Source organism: Chelmon rostratus, chromosome 2 (assembly GCF_017976325.1).
Source record: "Chelmon rostratus isolate fCheRos1 chromosome 2, fCheRos1.pri, whole genome shotgun sequence".
Lineage (NCBI taxonomy): Eukaryota > Metazoa > Chordata > Actinopteri > Chaetodontiformes > Chaetodontidae > Chelmon > Chelmon rostratus.
In genome coordinates, this window is record NC_055659.1 from 14,120,859 (window position 1) to 14,138,732 (window position 17,874).

Here is a 17,874-nt window from a genome sequence, read left to right on the forward strand (position 1 = left end):
GAAATTAACCCTATGATGTCTCTTCTCTAATCCTTGATGACCTGAATTCATAAGAAACAGGCAGATTTTAGAAAAAAGTCACCCTCGTTGATTTTTTTCTTTAAAGTGAAGGATTTGAACAATTATTCATAAATCATACACATATGTGACAGCACACATTTCCATTTGTTGAAACTAGAAAATGACACTTGTTTTATTATTGTGTGTAATTGTAACACGTTTACAACAGCAACAGAATATCTACAAGGTCTGCAGCTCATTTTAAAAGTTTTACAGTCATCATGACAAATTCTTAAAGAGTTTAAACCAGCAGTAAATAGCATGATATTCTTACAATTTACTTATTATCTTATCATCCAATTTATTTCAATTCAAGGACACATTTTTGAGAATACTAGTGTATTTATACTGTTTTTAATAAAACCCCCAAATGTAAACAAATACAATCCTGGTCACAAAAACCTACAATATGGTGAGGATCATAACTTTTGACAGGTTAAAGAGTTCTGGAGTCAATCTGAAACATTAGCAAAAATAATGTAACTTTTCAAATAAGTGCACAATTTTTAATGAAGGCTGCATGCGTTCATAACATTTAGTTTCACCTGTATGCATATTTATGCATTCAATTTGTAAAATAAATCAACAATAATGGATTTCTCCTGTTAGTTAATAGTAATGACTTTTAACACTAGCAGTTAAATGTATATTTTCAGCCAAATAAAACTTTTTTTTTAAAGAGTGGTTAATGTCTGAAATGTAAAACATTTGAATACATTAATATCTTCATAATCAATGGTTCCATCTCTATCTTTATCTATCATCTGCTCTGCCTCCATCTTGTTACATGGTTCCCCTGTATTCATCAGCGCATGTCTGGAAATTAATATGAAATGCAAAGCAATGGTGGGCATGATTGTGTTGTGTTTCATCTGGATTTTAATTTGACATCAAAATAAATAATTCCTTGTCACTTATTTAGCTGGCAGTACAGTGAAATCCAGTATTCAACAGATCAAATTAAAAGTTAATACAAATGTACTTATTCAGTGTGGAGGTACAGCTTTTCTTTTCCAGTCACTCATGTAGTTCTTACTTGAGTGTGAGTTCAGCATCCTGGTTCTTCTTTCGTGGTACGGTGCCATCAGACCCAGGAAACTGCCACAGTTAAATATCCCTTTACCTGAAATGTCACAAAAATAATTAGTTTAAATAAAGCATTAATTATTTATTTGGTGCACAGTAACTAATTTTTACTGTATTTATACAGACACAAATACATACTGCACATAGGGGAGACAGTGCATTAGAGATCATGTGATTTTTATGTGCAGTGAAATTAGATATAATCGAGTAAGACAACACAGCCTTTACTACAAATATCAGCTTCCCAACATACTGTATCTCTGAGAAACACATGGTCTTTATTCACACAATTGTCTTGAAAAAAGGGTTGGTTTTTGAATAATAATAGAATAATTAAATACCATCTTCCATTATCAATTCAAATAAAAACCAAAACATATCAGCTTCAAGTATCTAGATTCTCATATTTGGATAAAAACATTCATGTGTATACAACTGAGACTGTAGTGTGGAGATTTAGAAATATGAATATGTTTTACAGAACTCAGAATCAAACATAAGTTATTGTAAAACAAAACAAAAAAGTAATTTCTGCAGTACATGTTTGATAGATAGATAGATAGATAGATAGATATACTTTATTTATCCCAAGCTGGGAAATTGATGTCAAAATGCCAAAATAGAATGAATGCAAATTAAATGCATTCTTTCCCCTTTTCAGTTCAAAGAGAGAAGGATAAATTACAGCCTCCAGTATGATATGTATATAATGTAACTAAAATTTGATTAGGCTGTACATTTTAGAGAAAAGTGTGAATTTTAATTAGAAAAGACCATAACATCATAAAAAAGCAAACCTTTTAAAGCTGTCCAGTTGCAGGATGTAGCTTTAACTCCAATACGATTCTGATCATGCCTTGGGGTGGGTGGGAGTGCGGGCGCGTGTGTGTGTGCGTGCGCGAACGCGACACAGCCATGGGATGTGCAGTCTTTTAAAATATTAAAGCATTATACATAAACACACACAGTAAATATACACACATAGTGAAACACTGACACCTAGTGATTCATGTAGTAACCTGCATTAAAAACAGACTACTGCAATATTAGATAATGCCATGCTTTTTTATACTGCATTTTGGAGGGTGATACTCTCTTAAAAAGGTTGCACATAGGTTTGCTTTATTAATCCTTAATCTATGTAGATTTGTGATTAAAATCCAGACTCCATCGACTGCAAATAGTAATTCCAAGTTTGTTTTATGATTCATTTGTCTTAACGTTATCAGAGGGAGTGGTAAACACCTATTTTATCTCCCTTCCAGCACTTTAACTAATGTGAATGGCATACTTCAGCTAATGGAAATGGCCAGGCAACCATTACAGAGCCTAATTCAGCACTTTAATTACGTACTTGGTTCAGGTTGAACTTAAGACAGATAAAGCTTCTACTTGCATCCTCAACTCCGAGTGCAGGTCAGAATACATGCAAGGCATTGCTTAAAGACCCTGAAAATAGCACCATCTTACAATATAACAAATCAAATACACCACAACCACTATGGTCTCAAAGATAGAGGTGAATAAACACCTTTATATCACAGTGGAACCAAAAAAGAAAAAAGATTAAAGATTATATTCTTTAAAAAGATAGGATTTATGGCAGGGCTGTTGTACTGAATGGCATCTTATTCACATATATACCAAATAAAGTTGAAGTTGAAGTGATATGCTATCACAGGTGCATACGACCCAAACTACTTAATCTATATTATCTTAAAATGAGTGGCCCATAAAGTTCAAAAAGCCAAACTAAGAATAAGCTTTGTTGTGATTTTAGTTAAATGTCATCTAGAGAATGATACAGCATTTGATATTAGCAGTTAATGATTGAGTCCAAACACAGCTGAGGATAAGAACTGACAACAGTTACTGTAAAATGAGAGCATAGCTTTGCCTCATCATTACTACACCTCTAATGCTCTTTCCCCAGAGCTTAGAAGAGGATGCTTCAAGACCTTTTATGGCACTTAAAGGATGGACTTGCTAACCACTCATGAGGAATATTGGGATACTAATCGTGGCTAGTGAATGGTAAATAGCATAGCTGTATTGGAAAGTTGTAGTTAGATAAAATGTTTGTCTCAATGTAACCAAAGCACAAAGTGCTAAAGACAAGATAACAAAATATGTTAACTATCAGGTGCATTTGACCTCATCATCACATGGTCCACTGATGGCAACTGCAATAGGCTTTCTTTCCATTAGCAGGTGTCTGTGCAGCCCCCAGTGACTCTCGTGAAAGTAGACAACCAAATATGGAGGCACTTAACTACAAGAAGATACTTCCAGCATTTTAATGGTTTTAATTAGAATGTCACATTTGTTAGTCAATGGGATGAACTTAAGTATGAATCTCTGTAAGCAACATGCCTCGTGTATGGAGTTTGAGTGAAGGTGCAGTACCAAGCAAACAAAAAGGACTTTATCAAGTGTTGAGCCTTATTATTTACACTGTATGAGAGCCAGCCAAGTTCATAAATAAAACAGCTGAAATTTACATAGTTATATCCTGTATTCCGTTTTTGTACGCTCACGATGAGCATTTTGACTGAAACTGAAATGATGTCATGTAAGTCACAACCAGCCATAACAACAGATAATTACTTTTAGACATAGTGAAGTCAGGATTAATCATGCAGAATGAATTAATCAGTATATGAAAATGCTGGTCGACTTAACTTACAAAGCATCCCAAGTATTTCACATGAACATTATAGATAAACGCTGCAGAAGAGGGTGGTAAAAGTGAGTTGGACAAAACTTAAAAAGCCAAAAATGGCCTTTTAACAAACGCAAATTCAAAGTTACTGGACTGTGCGTATGCTACAACTAGCAGGTTAGGTTGTTTTGTCAACTACTGTTTCCAAAGCCAGGAATGAATATTGAATCTCAGCTTTATGACTGCACAGCATGGATAACATCCCCAACATTTGATTCAAGGTTTAGTGGTGTGAGACAGTGTTGGATGCTGAGAGTGGATGGATTTATGGGTGGTGTGGAGGTGGGATCTGTCACTGTGTCACCCGAGCCTACCTAGGGCCCCAAACAGTATGTAAGGAACAGAGAGAAAGGACAGGTATGTATAGGAAAGCATTAAAGAGGGGTTTAAAGAGGTTAACTGAGTGTAAAGAAAGTGATTGGAGGAGTGACTCTGTTCCAGAACCATACTTGTTCACTTCATTTGCTCAACAGAAATTCAAATATAAAAGCAAATTTATCAATCTGGTTAAAAATCTCTCGAATTAAAGCAATAATTTCATGTCAGTTCCAACCATCACATGTGGATGCTTCACATAAGTGTTCGGTAGCCTATATGGTGCACCTTTTTACTGTTTTTTGAAACTTTATGCACCTTAGTACTGGAATGAATGCTAAACAAATTTAAGATAGAGACACTCATTCCTCTGAGGGACTTGAATGCTCCATTGTATGATATTTCAAATAATAGGACTACATGTGATTTTTGTAATATATATTAGGGTGTCTGTGTGTTTGTGATGACTGCTTTGTGTGACCGAACTGTCTTGTTGTGATGTATTTATGCAACTTATTCTCAGGTCTCTCTTGCAAAAGAGATGTCGATCTCAATGAGACCTGCATAAACACAGCTACTATTTGTTCAAAGTACTGTACAGACTGTGACAGCACAGTCCAACTTTAAAGGACAACTGCACTATCCAGAAAATTACTTCACGAATAAAAGTGAGCTCACTGTGCTACACATGGATCCATTATGATCACTGTGACATTTCGGGAAATGGACATATCAACTAGAAGTACACCACAGAATGATAATTATAAGGATTTTTAGTTAGCTACTGAAATGAGAAGTGCTTTTGAAAGTGTTCGGCGGATATATGGAATTATATCGGATTATGCTCAACATATGTGATTTAAAAATACCCCTAGTAATTGTATGCTGGATTTATCCACCTCTATAGGCTACTCGAGAAACACAGCAGCCTTACAACACACTCTTTCCTAATTAGCTAAAGCAGACTATGTTGTTGACACTGCTGTTATTAGATAGCTTCAGAGAGCCCTGCTGAAATCATTAATACCACTTCCTACTTCAGGAGCCAAGTTGGGGCCCGACTAACTGACTCATTTCAGCTCGACTGGATGCAGGTAAAAAAAACAAACGAACGCCGTGCCCTCTTGTCTTTCAGTCCACTCACTTGTTCCAGATGAGAACTACTGAATATTGTTCAAAGTGACGGATAAAGCTAGCATCTCCAGCTGTAGTTAGATAAAACACCAATCGAAGGTTCTCTAACCATCGCTGCTGCAGCGTGGGGTTTCCCAGCGCTGACTGCAGGGTTACCGCGCCCATCTCGTCGTTCGATGGCCGGACGAGAGTGTTACAACGGAAAGGGCAGATGTTAAGCTTGGAAAAAAGAAGACAGTAGGCTGTCTTGTTGAATGGGGTATAGTGACTTTAAAGATTAGCCTTTTTGTCTGTCTGGGCAGTGTCTTCAGTACAAGGCTAGTGGGTGTGATCCCCCCCTCCCCTCTCCGGTTGGTTGACTGAGGTTGTCAAGCTCCCTAGCCGTAGCCTGCGTTCGGGAAGGGCTGCTCCTCGGAAAACTAACGCTAGCTGGCTAGCTAGTTACTAAGCTAGCGTTGTGGTGTTCGTTGATGCGTGGATCGGAGGTGTTCGCCGTCTTGTTTTCCAGTCAATGCCAAAACGCAAAAACAAACGCAAATTGAATCAGGTAAGGTGAAATAAAACGAACATCATGCTGCTTTCTCATTTTTCACAGTAACTGTTAATACCATTAGCCGATGAATTGTGGCGAAATTGAACTGTACGGGGGTGGGGTAGCGATAGCTAGCTTTCTAGCCATTTAGTTAGCTACGGTTAGCTAACGTTAAGTTGGCTATTTTATCATAAGCAAATACAAGTACAGAGGTACAAGAGTGTCTAGAGCGGTGGACCATGGCGCTCAGTATTTTCTGTGGATAAGTAGATTACTGTTAAACTTGTCTCCACGTAACGGCTCATGCATTCAGTCAATTGAGATAGGTTAACCACTGTTAGTGTTAGCGAAAGCCTCTGGCTGGCGTTGAAGTAATGTTAATGTTGGCCAGTGAGGCTTGATGTCTGTGATGGCCCAGCGGAGGTGCCTGTTGGCCTAAAATACAATACTTAAAAAACTGAGCAATTAATAGCTGAAATATATTGAAGGCAACGGTGATGATAATGTCAGCTCTTTAAGCTTATTAGTTAGTTCTGGTTGCTTTGTACTCGAAATGTTACATCTAAGGATGTTGCTGTCAGTTGATGATGACACACTGGGTTGGGCTGAAACAATAAACGTCCCGTAAACAAATTATCAGCAAATATTGATTATTGGCGATAGCAGAGCAGCCAGCACGATTAGTCAACTTGAAAATTGCACACAATTTAAGTATAAAGATATATTATCGGCCATACTCTACTAACGTGAGTTATTGTAACCGCGTTAACACCCTATTTTTTTTTTTTTTTTTTTTTTTTACAAGCCGAACTATTAAGTTAGCACATTGCTGCCTTCCTGCAACGAATCGCCCGCGCCGGTGCAACGCCTTTAACTTCGGTTAGTAACGTTAGTTATTTATCATCAGTTAGCTATTTGTCAGTTACAAAGAGATTAATGATAAATGGTCATCTACTTCATGAAAAATCACCCGCATCTGTGATTGCATTTCTTGCTTGTTGAAGTTAAACAGGCCATCGCCGCCCGACCTTGCAGTTTTTTACAGGCTTAGGTCTACTAAACCAAATAAATAAACTGATGCGTCGTAATCAAATCAAGTGTCCACCGTTGGGTTTAACGAGATTGTTAGTATGTAAGTAAGTGGATTTCTGGAGGCCAAGCAACCACCGAGTTTCAAGGTTTACCCACTATGTTGGCTTAAAGGCTAACTACATAGCAGTCCATGTAATTGCGGAAGAGCTGCTGAGTCTACCCTTAAGTGGCTGTGGTTACGTTTTTTGCATTAGACGCTACTAGCTGTTTGGTTTATCTGTCTTGAAATTCAGCGGGTCTTACTTTAGATCGACTAGCTTGTCGAGCGGACATTGTTAAATGACTGGTGAAATTGTTGCTAATGAAGTGACAGAGTACAGTGCTTTTCTTGAATACTAGCTCTGCCCTGCCTGCAGGCCTACACTGTCAAGCCTGCTAGCAAGCTAACTAGCGGACAGCAGTCTGCAAGATGGCGTTTAGCTGCATCTTCTCAGATTTCCATCAGTGCAAGTCGTATTATCATTTTACCGTGCAGCGTACAGTAAATGTAAAAATTCGATTATACTTGGTCTGATACTAACAGTCTAAACCTCAGTATTTTGCCACATTATGCTGCAGAATTGCAACAAATTTTCTCCTGAAATGAGTGTAGAGCCTCCGTGGCCCAACCTTCCAAAACTATCGAGTAACAAACTGACTAAAACAGCTATCCGGCAGCCATTCAAATGCTATGCAAACGATTCTACTGTTGTAGGCAAATCACAGTACTGCACACAATGACTAAGTCAACTATCTGTACACTACATGCAGTGTTGCAAACCTGTGCACAGCCATCACCTAGAAAATATGTTAGCTATGCTTATTCTAAAGCCTTGTATGCTTATGTTTTCTATCAGTTTGTCATGTAGTAGCTCAATAATTTCAGTAACACAACTGGCACACTTGATAATAATGTATGTAATCCTTGAATCCATGAAAATGCAACAACCTGGTTTATTAAAGCAAGAGTGGTATTACTTGTACACACCGGAGAGCTGGAAGAGAGGGACTGTATTAGGCTTGTGATTTTACTGGCAGTATGAAAATCCAGCCACTTGCTTTAAGCATGTTGTGTGTAAAAGAATTAAGATTAAACTCATCCTTTTATGATTGGGAAAACATATTTCTAATGCTTGGGCTGGCTTTGCCAGCTGTTTATGTTAGTGGACATGGATAGGATTAGAGACTCATTGACTGAGGATTTTAGCTTTTAGGATTATAGCGTTGCTCAGTGATATTGCTGGTTATGGCCTCTTCTGTGATCCAGCTTTAGACCTGTGAAACATTGCATTATCAACATTTAACAGTACAGATAAGATGACTCGTCCTTTGAGAAGAGGTGTATACCACTGCACAGAGAGATCCTTTTTTATATAAAGTTATAACTGGAAGTGGAGGAGACACCTTTTGAAAGTAGCAGGCACAGACTGCCCTTAAGGGACCCAAGAACAGCTAGTGAGCTACAACTCCAGGCTGTTTGCCACTGCTCATTGTTTATCATGCAGTCAGCTGACCCTGATCAGGCGCTTGGAAAGGAGAAGTGATGAGGGAGAGGAACACATTAACTGTAAGCATCCACAGAGGTCAATAGGAAATCACATTTCTTAATGTGGAATATTTAAATCTCTATAAAATGTCTCCAGGTTGTTCCACTTTTTGATTTACAGACATTGTACTGTATTTTTGTAAATATATTTTCTAAAAATAGTCAAGAATTCTTGTAGTTATTTGACTGAGAACAAAGTGTTTTTGGAATTTAATATATCACAATTTTCTTCTAATTAATAACTATTCAAGGAGTTCACCATTTAGCAGAGGGACAGAAACTTCTCAGGTTGCTTCAAAAGCCTTTAATTTGTTTAATCAGAACTGTAACTGCAACCTAAATAAAGACTTTGGAATTAATGTAGGTAGCATTATTTTGCTATTAGTAAATAAATAAACACACACACACACACCTATACAAGTGTGCATAAACACTTAAACCCTAATGAAAAATATTTTAGATGCTGGCTTTTATGTCTGTGCATGGCTAATTAATTAACTATACTATATGTAGAGACAGAAAACATACAAGATGTTTATCATACACTACTGGGTATTGGTAAACTTCCTTATCTCAAAATACAGTCCAGCAGAAGTGACTCAACCTGTATTTAATTTCACTCATTAAAAAAAAACATCAAAAGTTGAGAATATTCCTTTGAAATATAAATTGTATTTTCAGAGGTTTTCAAGGTGAGGATGGCATTCTGCTGTCACCTAGATGATACTGCATAATAATTACATTCCATGACACATTTATTTATGGATTAATAAGTGTAAGAGGATAACCTGTGTTAAAAAGGTCAACCAACCAGAGGACCTAAAGGATAACATGGTCAGGTTGAGAAGATTTTGTCTTGTCCTGAAACCTTCAGTGTCATAGGCCTACTGACTGAAATACATCAGGTAAGGGAACTAGGGAAACTGAATAGTGCATTGATATTCACAATCTGTGTTAAATGTAAAATTAGATTTTAGTGTTCTTTAGTCAAAGTTTGTCGGATGTGCTAATGTGCCTTTTCTTTTTTTCCTCCCTACATTGTAATGTTGCACTTTGAGCTATTTTGTGCGTTATGCAAACATCTGGTATATATTTTTTCTCCAGGATACAAGGGGGCATTTCATCTCAGAAGTCATCTTGCACAGACTATAGTTTTTATAAGTGACAAGTTACTATGTATTTGAAAATTGTGGTTTCTGGGTTGAAATCTTACAATGTCAAGTAAAATATCTATGGAAAGTTGCCTTTTAGAAGCCATTTTTTAAAGTTAACTCTTGCCATAACCCTGAATATGTAGAAAATCCTAAATGATGTTGCATTTGGTCATAGTTGTGACTTTTTTTGCTTGATAGCAAGTTTTCAGAGTGTAGTCAAATATGACATTGTGTTTTGATTTTGTACGAAGAAAAAAAAAGAATCTGTACTATTTTTAATGCACACACACATTAAGAGTATATTTCAATTTTGTTCCCAAGTGCACCTCTGTTTTACATGCTTAAATAATTAATTTCGTGGAGCTGAGCACCAGGGTATCCACTTTCCAGGATAACAGTAGTTGATTATCGATCAGTGACTATTTCACAAGCTAATAATCCAGTTATTGTAAGTCGCTTTAGAGAAAGGCACCAGATGAACTAATGCAATGGTAACTACTGATCTTATTCAAAATAAGACAGTATATTCATTAAGGTGCTCACAACTTGCTTGAAGTAATGTTGTAAACTGTGCTTTTTGTTGCTCAAATAAGTAGACTTGGACTATGCATGCATCATTTAAGAGTTGGATTGCCATATGTCACAGCATGCTGCAGAAATTGATGGATATAAAATCCTCAGCAATGTAACCAATAATAGAATACTCTATTCATTTGCAGTCTTATTCAAAAGTTTGCATTTGATTGGATTACGGTAATATTGTCCAGTAATTGTTTTAATACTTAGATACTTAAATAGTAGTATAATTTTTTTGTACAGGACAGGTCATTATTTCATTTTTCTGCCTTCCCCAGAATGACTGTCATCAAATAACTTGAAATAATGTATTCATTTGATAAATTCAATTCAAATTGATAAATGAAACTGATTCATTGTAGTTCAAGATATGATTTATTTTTGGAGCATAATATTTGGATTGTGACATGAGTTTTTAAAATGCATTTTATTAGATGAACTTTGAGAGTGCCTTGAGGCTCTGTTTTAATATAAGTGGCTTATTGATCGGTAAAATTCTTAGTATCCCAGGGATTGAGGTCAACAGGATAATGACTGCTTTTCGGATCACTGGAAAGTCATGTCTTAACAGGATTTGTCTGGCAATCTAAATTGTATGTCAGGATTATGTTAGTGACATTGAGGTGGGGAAGTAAGGTTGAACCATGAACTTTACATTAAATATATTGTAGGTAAACAATTTAGTAGATTAAAAGTCACAAAGTGACAGCTTGCTAAAAGTCCTCTTCTACCATTCCAAGAGATTTGATTTTGTCTGAGCTGGGTTCACTGGACGCACTTTTTGGTTGAAAATATGACCTTAAATTTTAAAGGAGTACGATTTGTATGAATGATTAAAGTGCATCTCTTAATTCCTTTTTTAGATCAACAAGTTCACCGGTAGCTGGAGTAAGGTAATTAAAAAAGAATAAAATGAGTGAACTGGACCAGTTACGCCAAGAGGCAGAGCAGCTCAAGAATCAGATCAGAGTGAGTAACAAACAAGTTGTTTTCGAACTCTTTTTTTATGTACCATACCATCAGTTCTTATTAGAAATAAGTCCAAGGTAAACCTGTACAGCATATAGGTGTGACACGTAGATATCCTTAAAGATTCGAGTTCTTGTGCTTTTCAGGATGCCAGGAAAGCATGCGCAGATGCCACACTGTCACAGGTAACATTTAACATTGTGATCTTTCTCTTTGGCTGAAAAAGTATTTGATCTGAAATTAACCAGTACTTATTGTTTTGCAGATCACAGCTAATATTGACCCCGTCGGCCGAATCCAGATGCGTACAAGACGAACGCTGCGGGGTCATTTGGCTAAAATCTATGCCATGCATTGGGGAACAGATTCCAGGTAAGCCAACTGCCAGAATTTCTGACTGGTGGTCCATAGGGACATTTTTTGTTGTTGCATCCTGTTCCTGCTTCATGTCAAATGTTGAGGAAAGTGCAAAAGTTAGTTAGTTGTTAAAATGATGCAGTTAATATCATCTAAAGTCTTAATATCATATTATATATCAGTAGCAATCTTTTTTCATCCCTTTTCCTCAGTTTTTGGCTTTTGATTCTGGGTAAAAATTGTTTAAACAGTTGTGGTGGTGTTTATATTGCTGTTGTCATTTGTGTAGGCTCTTGGTCAGTGCCTCTCAAGATGGCAAACTCATTATTTGGGACAGCTATACCACAAATAAGGTAAGTTCTGTTTTTTTGACAGGGATTATTCAAGTAATGGAGTAAATCTGCGTCATCTAATTGGAGAGGATAATAATAATAATAATAATAGTAGCACTTCAGTTGATTAGATGAAGGTGTGTCAGTATTGCCATCTACATGCAAATAAAGTAATAGCAGTTGCATTTTTAAAACTTGAAGGACTTTCAGGCAAAACAGATACTAATTAATGATATGGGCCTGGCTTTGCATCAATTACACTGTATCTGTAAGCTTTGTCATATTGCTCTGCAGCTCTATATCTCTATATCTATATCACCTATTCATATGGAAATCGAGAGGTTATACTAGAATTTTGAGGGAGGGAAACTAAATAACTCAGTCCATACTGTATTCATTTGGAATAGCTCAAAAGGGTTGCAGATCAGCTGAGAGAGAGGCCCTTGCTTTGGGGCTGATGAGTCTGGTGTGCAGTTAGTGGGATGGGTGGAACTGCGGAGTAGTTTGTGTGCATCATAGGCAATTTGGCCCTCTACCACAGAAATAATATTTCAAAAGGAGAATTATGCTCTGTCAAGTTCTAGTATGTTGAAGAAGCTTTTGTGGTGACACTGAAAAATATTTAGATTGAGCTTGATACAGCAGGCAATAAATCCAGCAGGGAATTGAAAGATTAAAGGGTCAATCCTCCAATGTATCTCTAGACCTACTGAGTAGATTGCAGGCCAGATTGAGGTCAGACTTGTACATGGGATACTGTAATTCCTATAGGCGCTCACAGTAGAAGTACTGCTAGTTTTAGCCTTGGTTAGATTAACATTATGCTCTGTATGACTGCCACTAAGTAGCAGCTTTTTTTATATATATATATAAACAAAACTCTGTTTGCATTAAAAATGGAATTGTTTGGTTGATTATACAGGATGCTGACTAATGTGTAAATAGTACAGTCTGCTCTTTTCTCATTTCACTTGCTCTTGTCACTCGGGTCGTGGGTGCTTTAGTTGGTGACCTGGCCTGGATGTCACTCAGATTTTGGACTGGGTGAAGAGCAGAAGTGTTAAAATAACAAGTGTAGCATTCAATTAGTATGATTTTGAAATTGATACATCAGACTGATACCAACAGGTAATGCGACCAGTTATGGATATTGTGCATTATTAGATTATAATGACATTATTTTACTTTTTTCTACATTTTTTGCCAGAAATTAAAATTGAAATACTCCTTTTTTTAGTTTAAGTTAGTAAAAAATGTATTTCAATTTTTTTTCTTTATTTTTCAAAAAATGACTTTAAAATTAAGATAATTAAGATTTTTGTGTGTTGTTACTTTTGTTGTAGGTTCATGCCATCCCACTTCGATCTTCCTGGGTCATGACTTGCGCATATGCACCTTCCGGAAACTATGTGGCCTGTGGTGGCTTAGACAACATCTGCTCCATTTACAACCTGAAAACACGTGAGGGGAATGTACGCGTGAGCCGTGAGCTCGCTGGACATACAGGTATACGATCTACTCATTTCTTTCATCTGTCACAAATATATGAAGCATTACAATGAAAGCATATTACACAAGATTGGTTTAGGTTATCACTTAATTGTAAACTAAAATAGATTACGAAACTAGAATCTAACTCCACATGCCATAGCCTCTGAAATTCCCGGCAGCTAAAAGTAACATTTAACTAAAACATTGGCCTGCTCAGGTGTAGTCTAGATTCAAGAGGCCAATACTGTATGTCGCATTGACATTGAAAACAAACACATGAAGCCACACATAAAAATGGACTTAGCAAATGCGAAACTACTCATGCAACACTTGTTGAATTAAACAAAAGATGGTACTTTGAAATCAATTAATATCAATGTCTGTAATTCCCAAAGTGGTCAGAAACCTAAGAGCTGACTTATGCACTGTATATGATTCTGATGATGTGTATTTGTGCAAACATGGGAGTTGAATGTACACTGCTAGTTTTTTTTTTCTACTAACACTTGTACATCTATAATCATCTATTAATAACTCCTCTGTTTTCTTCTTTGAATGTCAGGATACCTGTCCTGTTGTCGCTTTCTTGATGACAACCAGATTGTTACAAGCTCTGGAGATACCACTTGGTAAGTGAAAGGATTGCCTTCATTGAATTGCCATACAGTGTTATCAAGTCAACATTTTTATGCAAAAGCTAGGCCAAATGCTAAATGGTATCCTAATTGTGTCCATTGATTTTTGTTTTTAATTTCATAGTGCACTTTGGGACATTGAGACTGGCCAGCAGACAACCACATTTGCTGGACACACTGGTGATGTCATGAGCCTGTCCTTGGCCCCTGATTCACGGTTATTCGTCTCCGGTGCTTGTGATGCCTCTGCTAAACTCTGGGATGTTCGAGAGGGCATGTGCAGACAAACATTCACCGGCCATGAGTCTGACATCAATGCCATCTGTGTAAGTCAAAACTGTACTGTATTGTACCATTTTGTTTCTTAGTTGAAAGTTGGGATTTGTTTTGTTGTTGTTTTTTTTTTAAAATAGCAATTGGAGTCTTTGTTTTTTCTTCCATTAATGAGTTCTCATTTGTGGTTTTTAGTTCTTCCCCAATGGCAATGCCTTTGCCACGGGCTCCGATGATGCCACCTGCCGGCTGTTTGATCTGCGTGCTGATCAGGAATTAATGATCTACTCTCATGACAATATCATCTGTGGCATCACCTCTGTTGCATTCTCAAAGAGTGGCCGTCTTCTTCTGGCCGGATATGATGACTTCAACTGCAACGTGTGGGACACACTAAAAGCCGACCGTGCTGGTAAGGAGCTGAAGTATGATCTCAAATAGCAGTTACACTTCCTGCATGTTACAAAATTACACTTGACTAAATTATTCTTGTATTATTCTAGGTGTGTTGGCTGGACATGACAACCGTGTTAGCTGCCTGGGAGTTACTGATGATGGCATGGCAGTTGCAACGGGATCCTGGGACAGTTTTCTGAAGATCTGGAATTGAAGCCTGAAGGTTTTTTTTTGTTTTTGTTTTTTTTTGTGTTTTTCTTTTTTTTTTTTAATTGTTTCACATTTTCTTACGTTTGTACCTAAGGCTATTCCTTGTAAAGTCCTAGTCCTAAACCTGTAGTTGCACGTTTGTTGAAGCCTCATCTTTTGTTTGGCTGGAATGGAAGTTGATGCGTGGGTTCAACAATGAATTGTCTCTGTTAGTCTTGCTGGGCTGCATATTTGAGACACCCATTAGCTTGAATGGATCTTGACATTCCCTTTTGACTTGCGTGATCAACAAAACATTCTTGCCCCCTACATTTTCACTAAACTGTTTCTGGCATTTGTTTAGGATTCATTTTTTTCATATAAGACATGCTGCATGGAGAAACAAAACCAACTGGTGGAGGTGCACCTAGTACACTGACCAATTAGTGCACCTCAAATAGACATTTCAACCACTTACAATAATATCAAACTTAACACACATAACAGTACTTTTAAGAGAGAAGAAGATTGTTGCTGCCATTAGACCTGTAGACATTTATGGTTTTGTCGTGACTTAAGAGTTTACCATATTGACATTTTTTCATTACACTGAATTCGTGGGAAAAAAAATGGATGGCTTAGATTTGACAGGCTCCCCCAAAGGGTCAAAAAAACTGTGAGCTTGCTCTGCTCTGGTTGTAGTCGTATGTTTAATGAACACAAGCAGCCTCTGGCATTCTAATGTCAGTTTGTGTGACAGCTTTTTGTTAAATCTTTGGCCATTCAGTCTTAAAATGACACTTGACAAAAGGTTAAATAAGATAAATTGTAGATCAGGTTAGATTAGTTAAATTCTAAATTTCATTTGTCTTTGTTTCCCAGATGTTCATTTAACTCCAAAGTTGACTGGAAGACCATTACAACTTCAGAATGTTCACAGCATCTTCTTCAACACTGTTTAAACTGACTTGGACACCACAAAAACGAAGGGAAACCAATGCCTTTCCTACACAAAGAAGAGCACAATTGTTTATCACCTAGTTAAGAAAGGATCTCCTGTGGTATCAAATCAGAAACTTGTGCATTCCTTCTTGGACCATTTTATGTTACCTTGAAAGAGAAAACAACACTATCATCCCATGCAAATGTGTGTGTCTTGAAAGCAAATGTTGGAGTGTAATTGTACAAATTATTTAACTTTTTTTTTTTTTTAAAGAATTCTATTCTGATGGTTTGTTATTCTTGATGGCTTTCTTTTTGTCATATTTCTTTAGTGGTTTTAGATATGTTTGAATTACAGCTTGTCTTTCTAATCCAGTTAAATCATATAAGACAGATGAGAGAAAACATGCAGCAAGTAATGCAAGTAAAAGCTTGGATCATATTACACGAGCAGCTTTCAAAATGTCCATGATGTATTTATATACTAGCTGTTTTTGTTTCATCACAGCCTTTTGCACATGAAGAAGCTTTGCCTCTCAACTAATACTATGTTAACTAACCAAGCACATGCTATAAGTTATGAATGCTCATTCCAGTACAAAAGGAGTTATTACGAGTAACTTATACAGTTAACCCCCTTAATTCTTGTACATGCCTTTGACTTTGGGTGGGACGGGGTGGGGTAGCAAGGTAGGTTCTGAGATAATTGGGGCATGGCTGGATTTTATTATATGGATGGGGGATTGTGTTTAGTATCCACTTTGAGTGAAACACCTCACCTGACTAAATAGACACTTCCTTTGCTTGGGACTGCAGTTGCAACTCTGTGAATGAAATGTACAAATCAATGTCTGAAAATAATGGTCTGATGTTTTAAGTTAAGACATTTAATTTTGTCTGCCATGAGTTAATTTAGATGTGCATGCTGTAGACTTGCTTTCAATGGTGCAAAATCCTAGATTTTTTTTGTTTGTTTCTGAAAGGAGAGTAGCCTATCATTGATTGATCTTAATAGAAGCCAATTTTTTTTTGGCTCCAACTCTGCATACATCATGTACTAATACTGGTAACGCTATGCACCAGAGTGAGCAAGAATGGAGAAAGACTTAATATTGATTGCATACTTAGTGTAAATTATGCTTACCAGTTCTATTGATGCCAATTTTTGTAATAATTATAACAATCATTGTGAGAATTCTATCCTTGACAAGTCCTTTTCTCTCCTTCAAATCTTCACACTCAATGGAACAAAAACGTCCTCACATACTGTCCATACTAAAACTTTTGTACATTTTTTTTTTCTTGGTCTTAAATTGAAAATCAGAGCATCTGAATGACAACATTTCACTGTATACAGAAGCACTTTTGTTAAAGTTAAGACATATTTTCACTTTTCTTTTTTCTGCGATGATGTACAATAAATGTGATGTATTTGTGTGTGGCCACAAGTGAAAATGCAATTCAACTGAGATGGATTCCCTTTTCTCTTTCCATTAATATTATAGAGCTCTGCACCCTTATGTACCTTTTCACTTTTTGTATTTCATTTCAGTCTGTTGGTGTTACACGGTGAGCTGGATGCAAGATAGATACTGTACTAAATTGTACTGTTATTGATTGAAAAATGTAATAAAAAGCTGTTTGAGATCTGTTTTTGTTGAGTTGAATCCAAAAGCTGCATTACATATTTTATTGTTTTTGTAAGGGTGTGTAGTGTAGCCTATATTTCACCACACTGATGTGTCATTCGGGTTTGGTATTTTTCTGCTTTGGGATCAGTAACTCAGAGTAGTTTGGGGATTAAGGAGAGGCAAGCAACACCAGACCAATTGTAAAAGTTAAAAAAAAACACAGTCAAAGTATGTAGTTTAGCTTTACTTTTCATTTAATGATTGTTACTTGTCTTACTTTGTTTTTAAGACCATTAACTATTTATGTTCATCTTATTTTCATTTTGTTATAGACTATCCAAAAGAAAATCTACCAAACATTTGTAATACCACTACAGTAGTTGCAATTTTGTGTGTTAATGATCTGTGGCTGGTGTCGCGCTCTACTTTTGTCATGCAACAGCTTTCCTTTTTTTCTACGGTA

At 36.7% G+C, this 17,874-nt stretch overlaps 2 protein-coding genes across 4 annotated transcripts; one reads left to right on the forward strand and one right to left on the reverse strand.

The window, feature by feature from the left end:
• Nucleotides 1-26: 26 nt before the first annotated feature.
• On the reverse strand, nt 27-7,214 carry LOC121612546 (calmodulin-like protein 6). Its single transcript, XM_041945503.1, is given in 7 exon segments — nt 27-41; nt 777-876; nt 1,097-1,133; nt 1,136-1,183; nt 1,273-1,283; nt 5,427-5,536; nt 7,185-7,214. Coding segments are annotated over 7 exon segments (351 nt in total).
• Nucleotides 5,259-17,427, forward strand: gnb1b (guanine nucleotide binding protein (G protein), beta polypeptide 1b). Of its 3 annotated transcripts, none has more exons than XM_041947987.1 (11): nt 5,259-5,277; nt 11,060-11,165; nt 11,312-11,350; nt 11,431-11,537; nt 11,812-11,875; nt 13,198-13,360; nt 13,908-13,974; nt 14,105-14,306; nt 14,449-14,665; nt 14,757-14,872; nt 15,721-17,427. In XM_041947987.1, the coding sequence occupies exons 2-10, from the start codon at nt 11,109-11,111 to the stop codon at nt 14,861-14,863; spliced, it is 1,023 nt and encodes a 340-aa protein (XP_041803921.1). In that variant the 5' UTR covers nt 5,259-5,277; nt 11,060-11,108; the 3' UTR covers nt 14,864-14,872; nt 15,721-17,427. The 3 variants fall into 3 exon arrangements, with proteins under 3 accessions (XP_041803921.1, XP_041803904.1, XP_041803913.1); XM_041947970.1 differs by lacking the exon at nt 5,259-5,277 and adding an exon at nt 5,474-5,864; XM_041947979.1 differs by lacking the exon at nt 5,259-5,277 and adding an exon at nt 6,679-6,728.
• The last annotated feature ends 447 nt before the right edge of the window (nt 17,428-17,874 follow it).

Excerpts from the sequence above, each read along its gene's own strand:
- gnb1b (XM_041947987.1), top strand. The coding sequence starts at position 11,109 with ATGAGTGAACTGGACCAGTTACGCCAAGAGGCAGAGCAGCTCAAGAAT. Across the intron at positions 11,166-11,311 it reads AGCTCAAGAATCAGATCAGA|GATGCCAGGAAAGCATGCGC; the intron begins GTGAGTAACAAA and ends TGTGCTTTTCAG. Across the intron at positions 11,538-11,811 it reads CATTGGGGAACAGATTCCAG|GCTCTTGGTCAGTGCCTCTC; the intron begins GTAAGCCAACTG and ends TCATTTGTGTAG.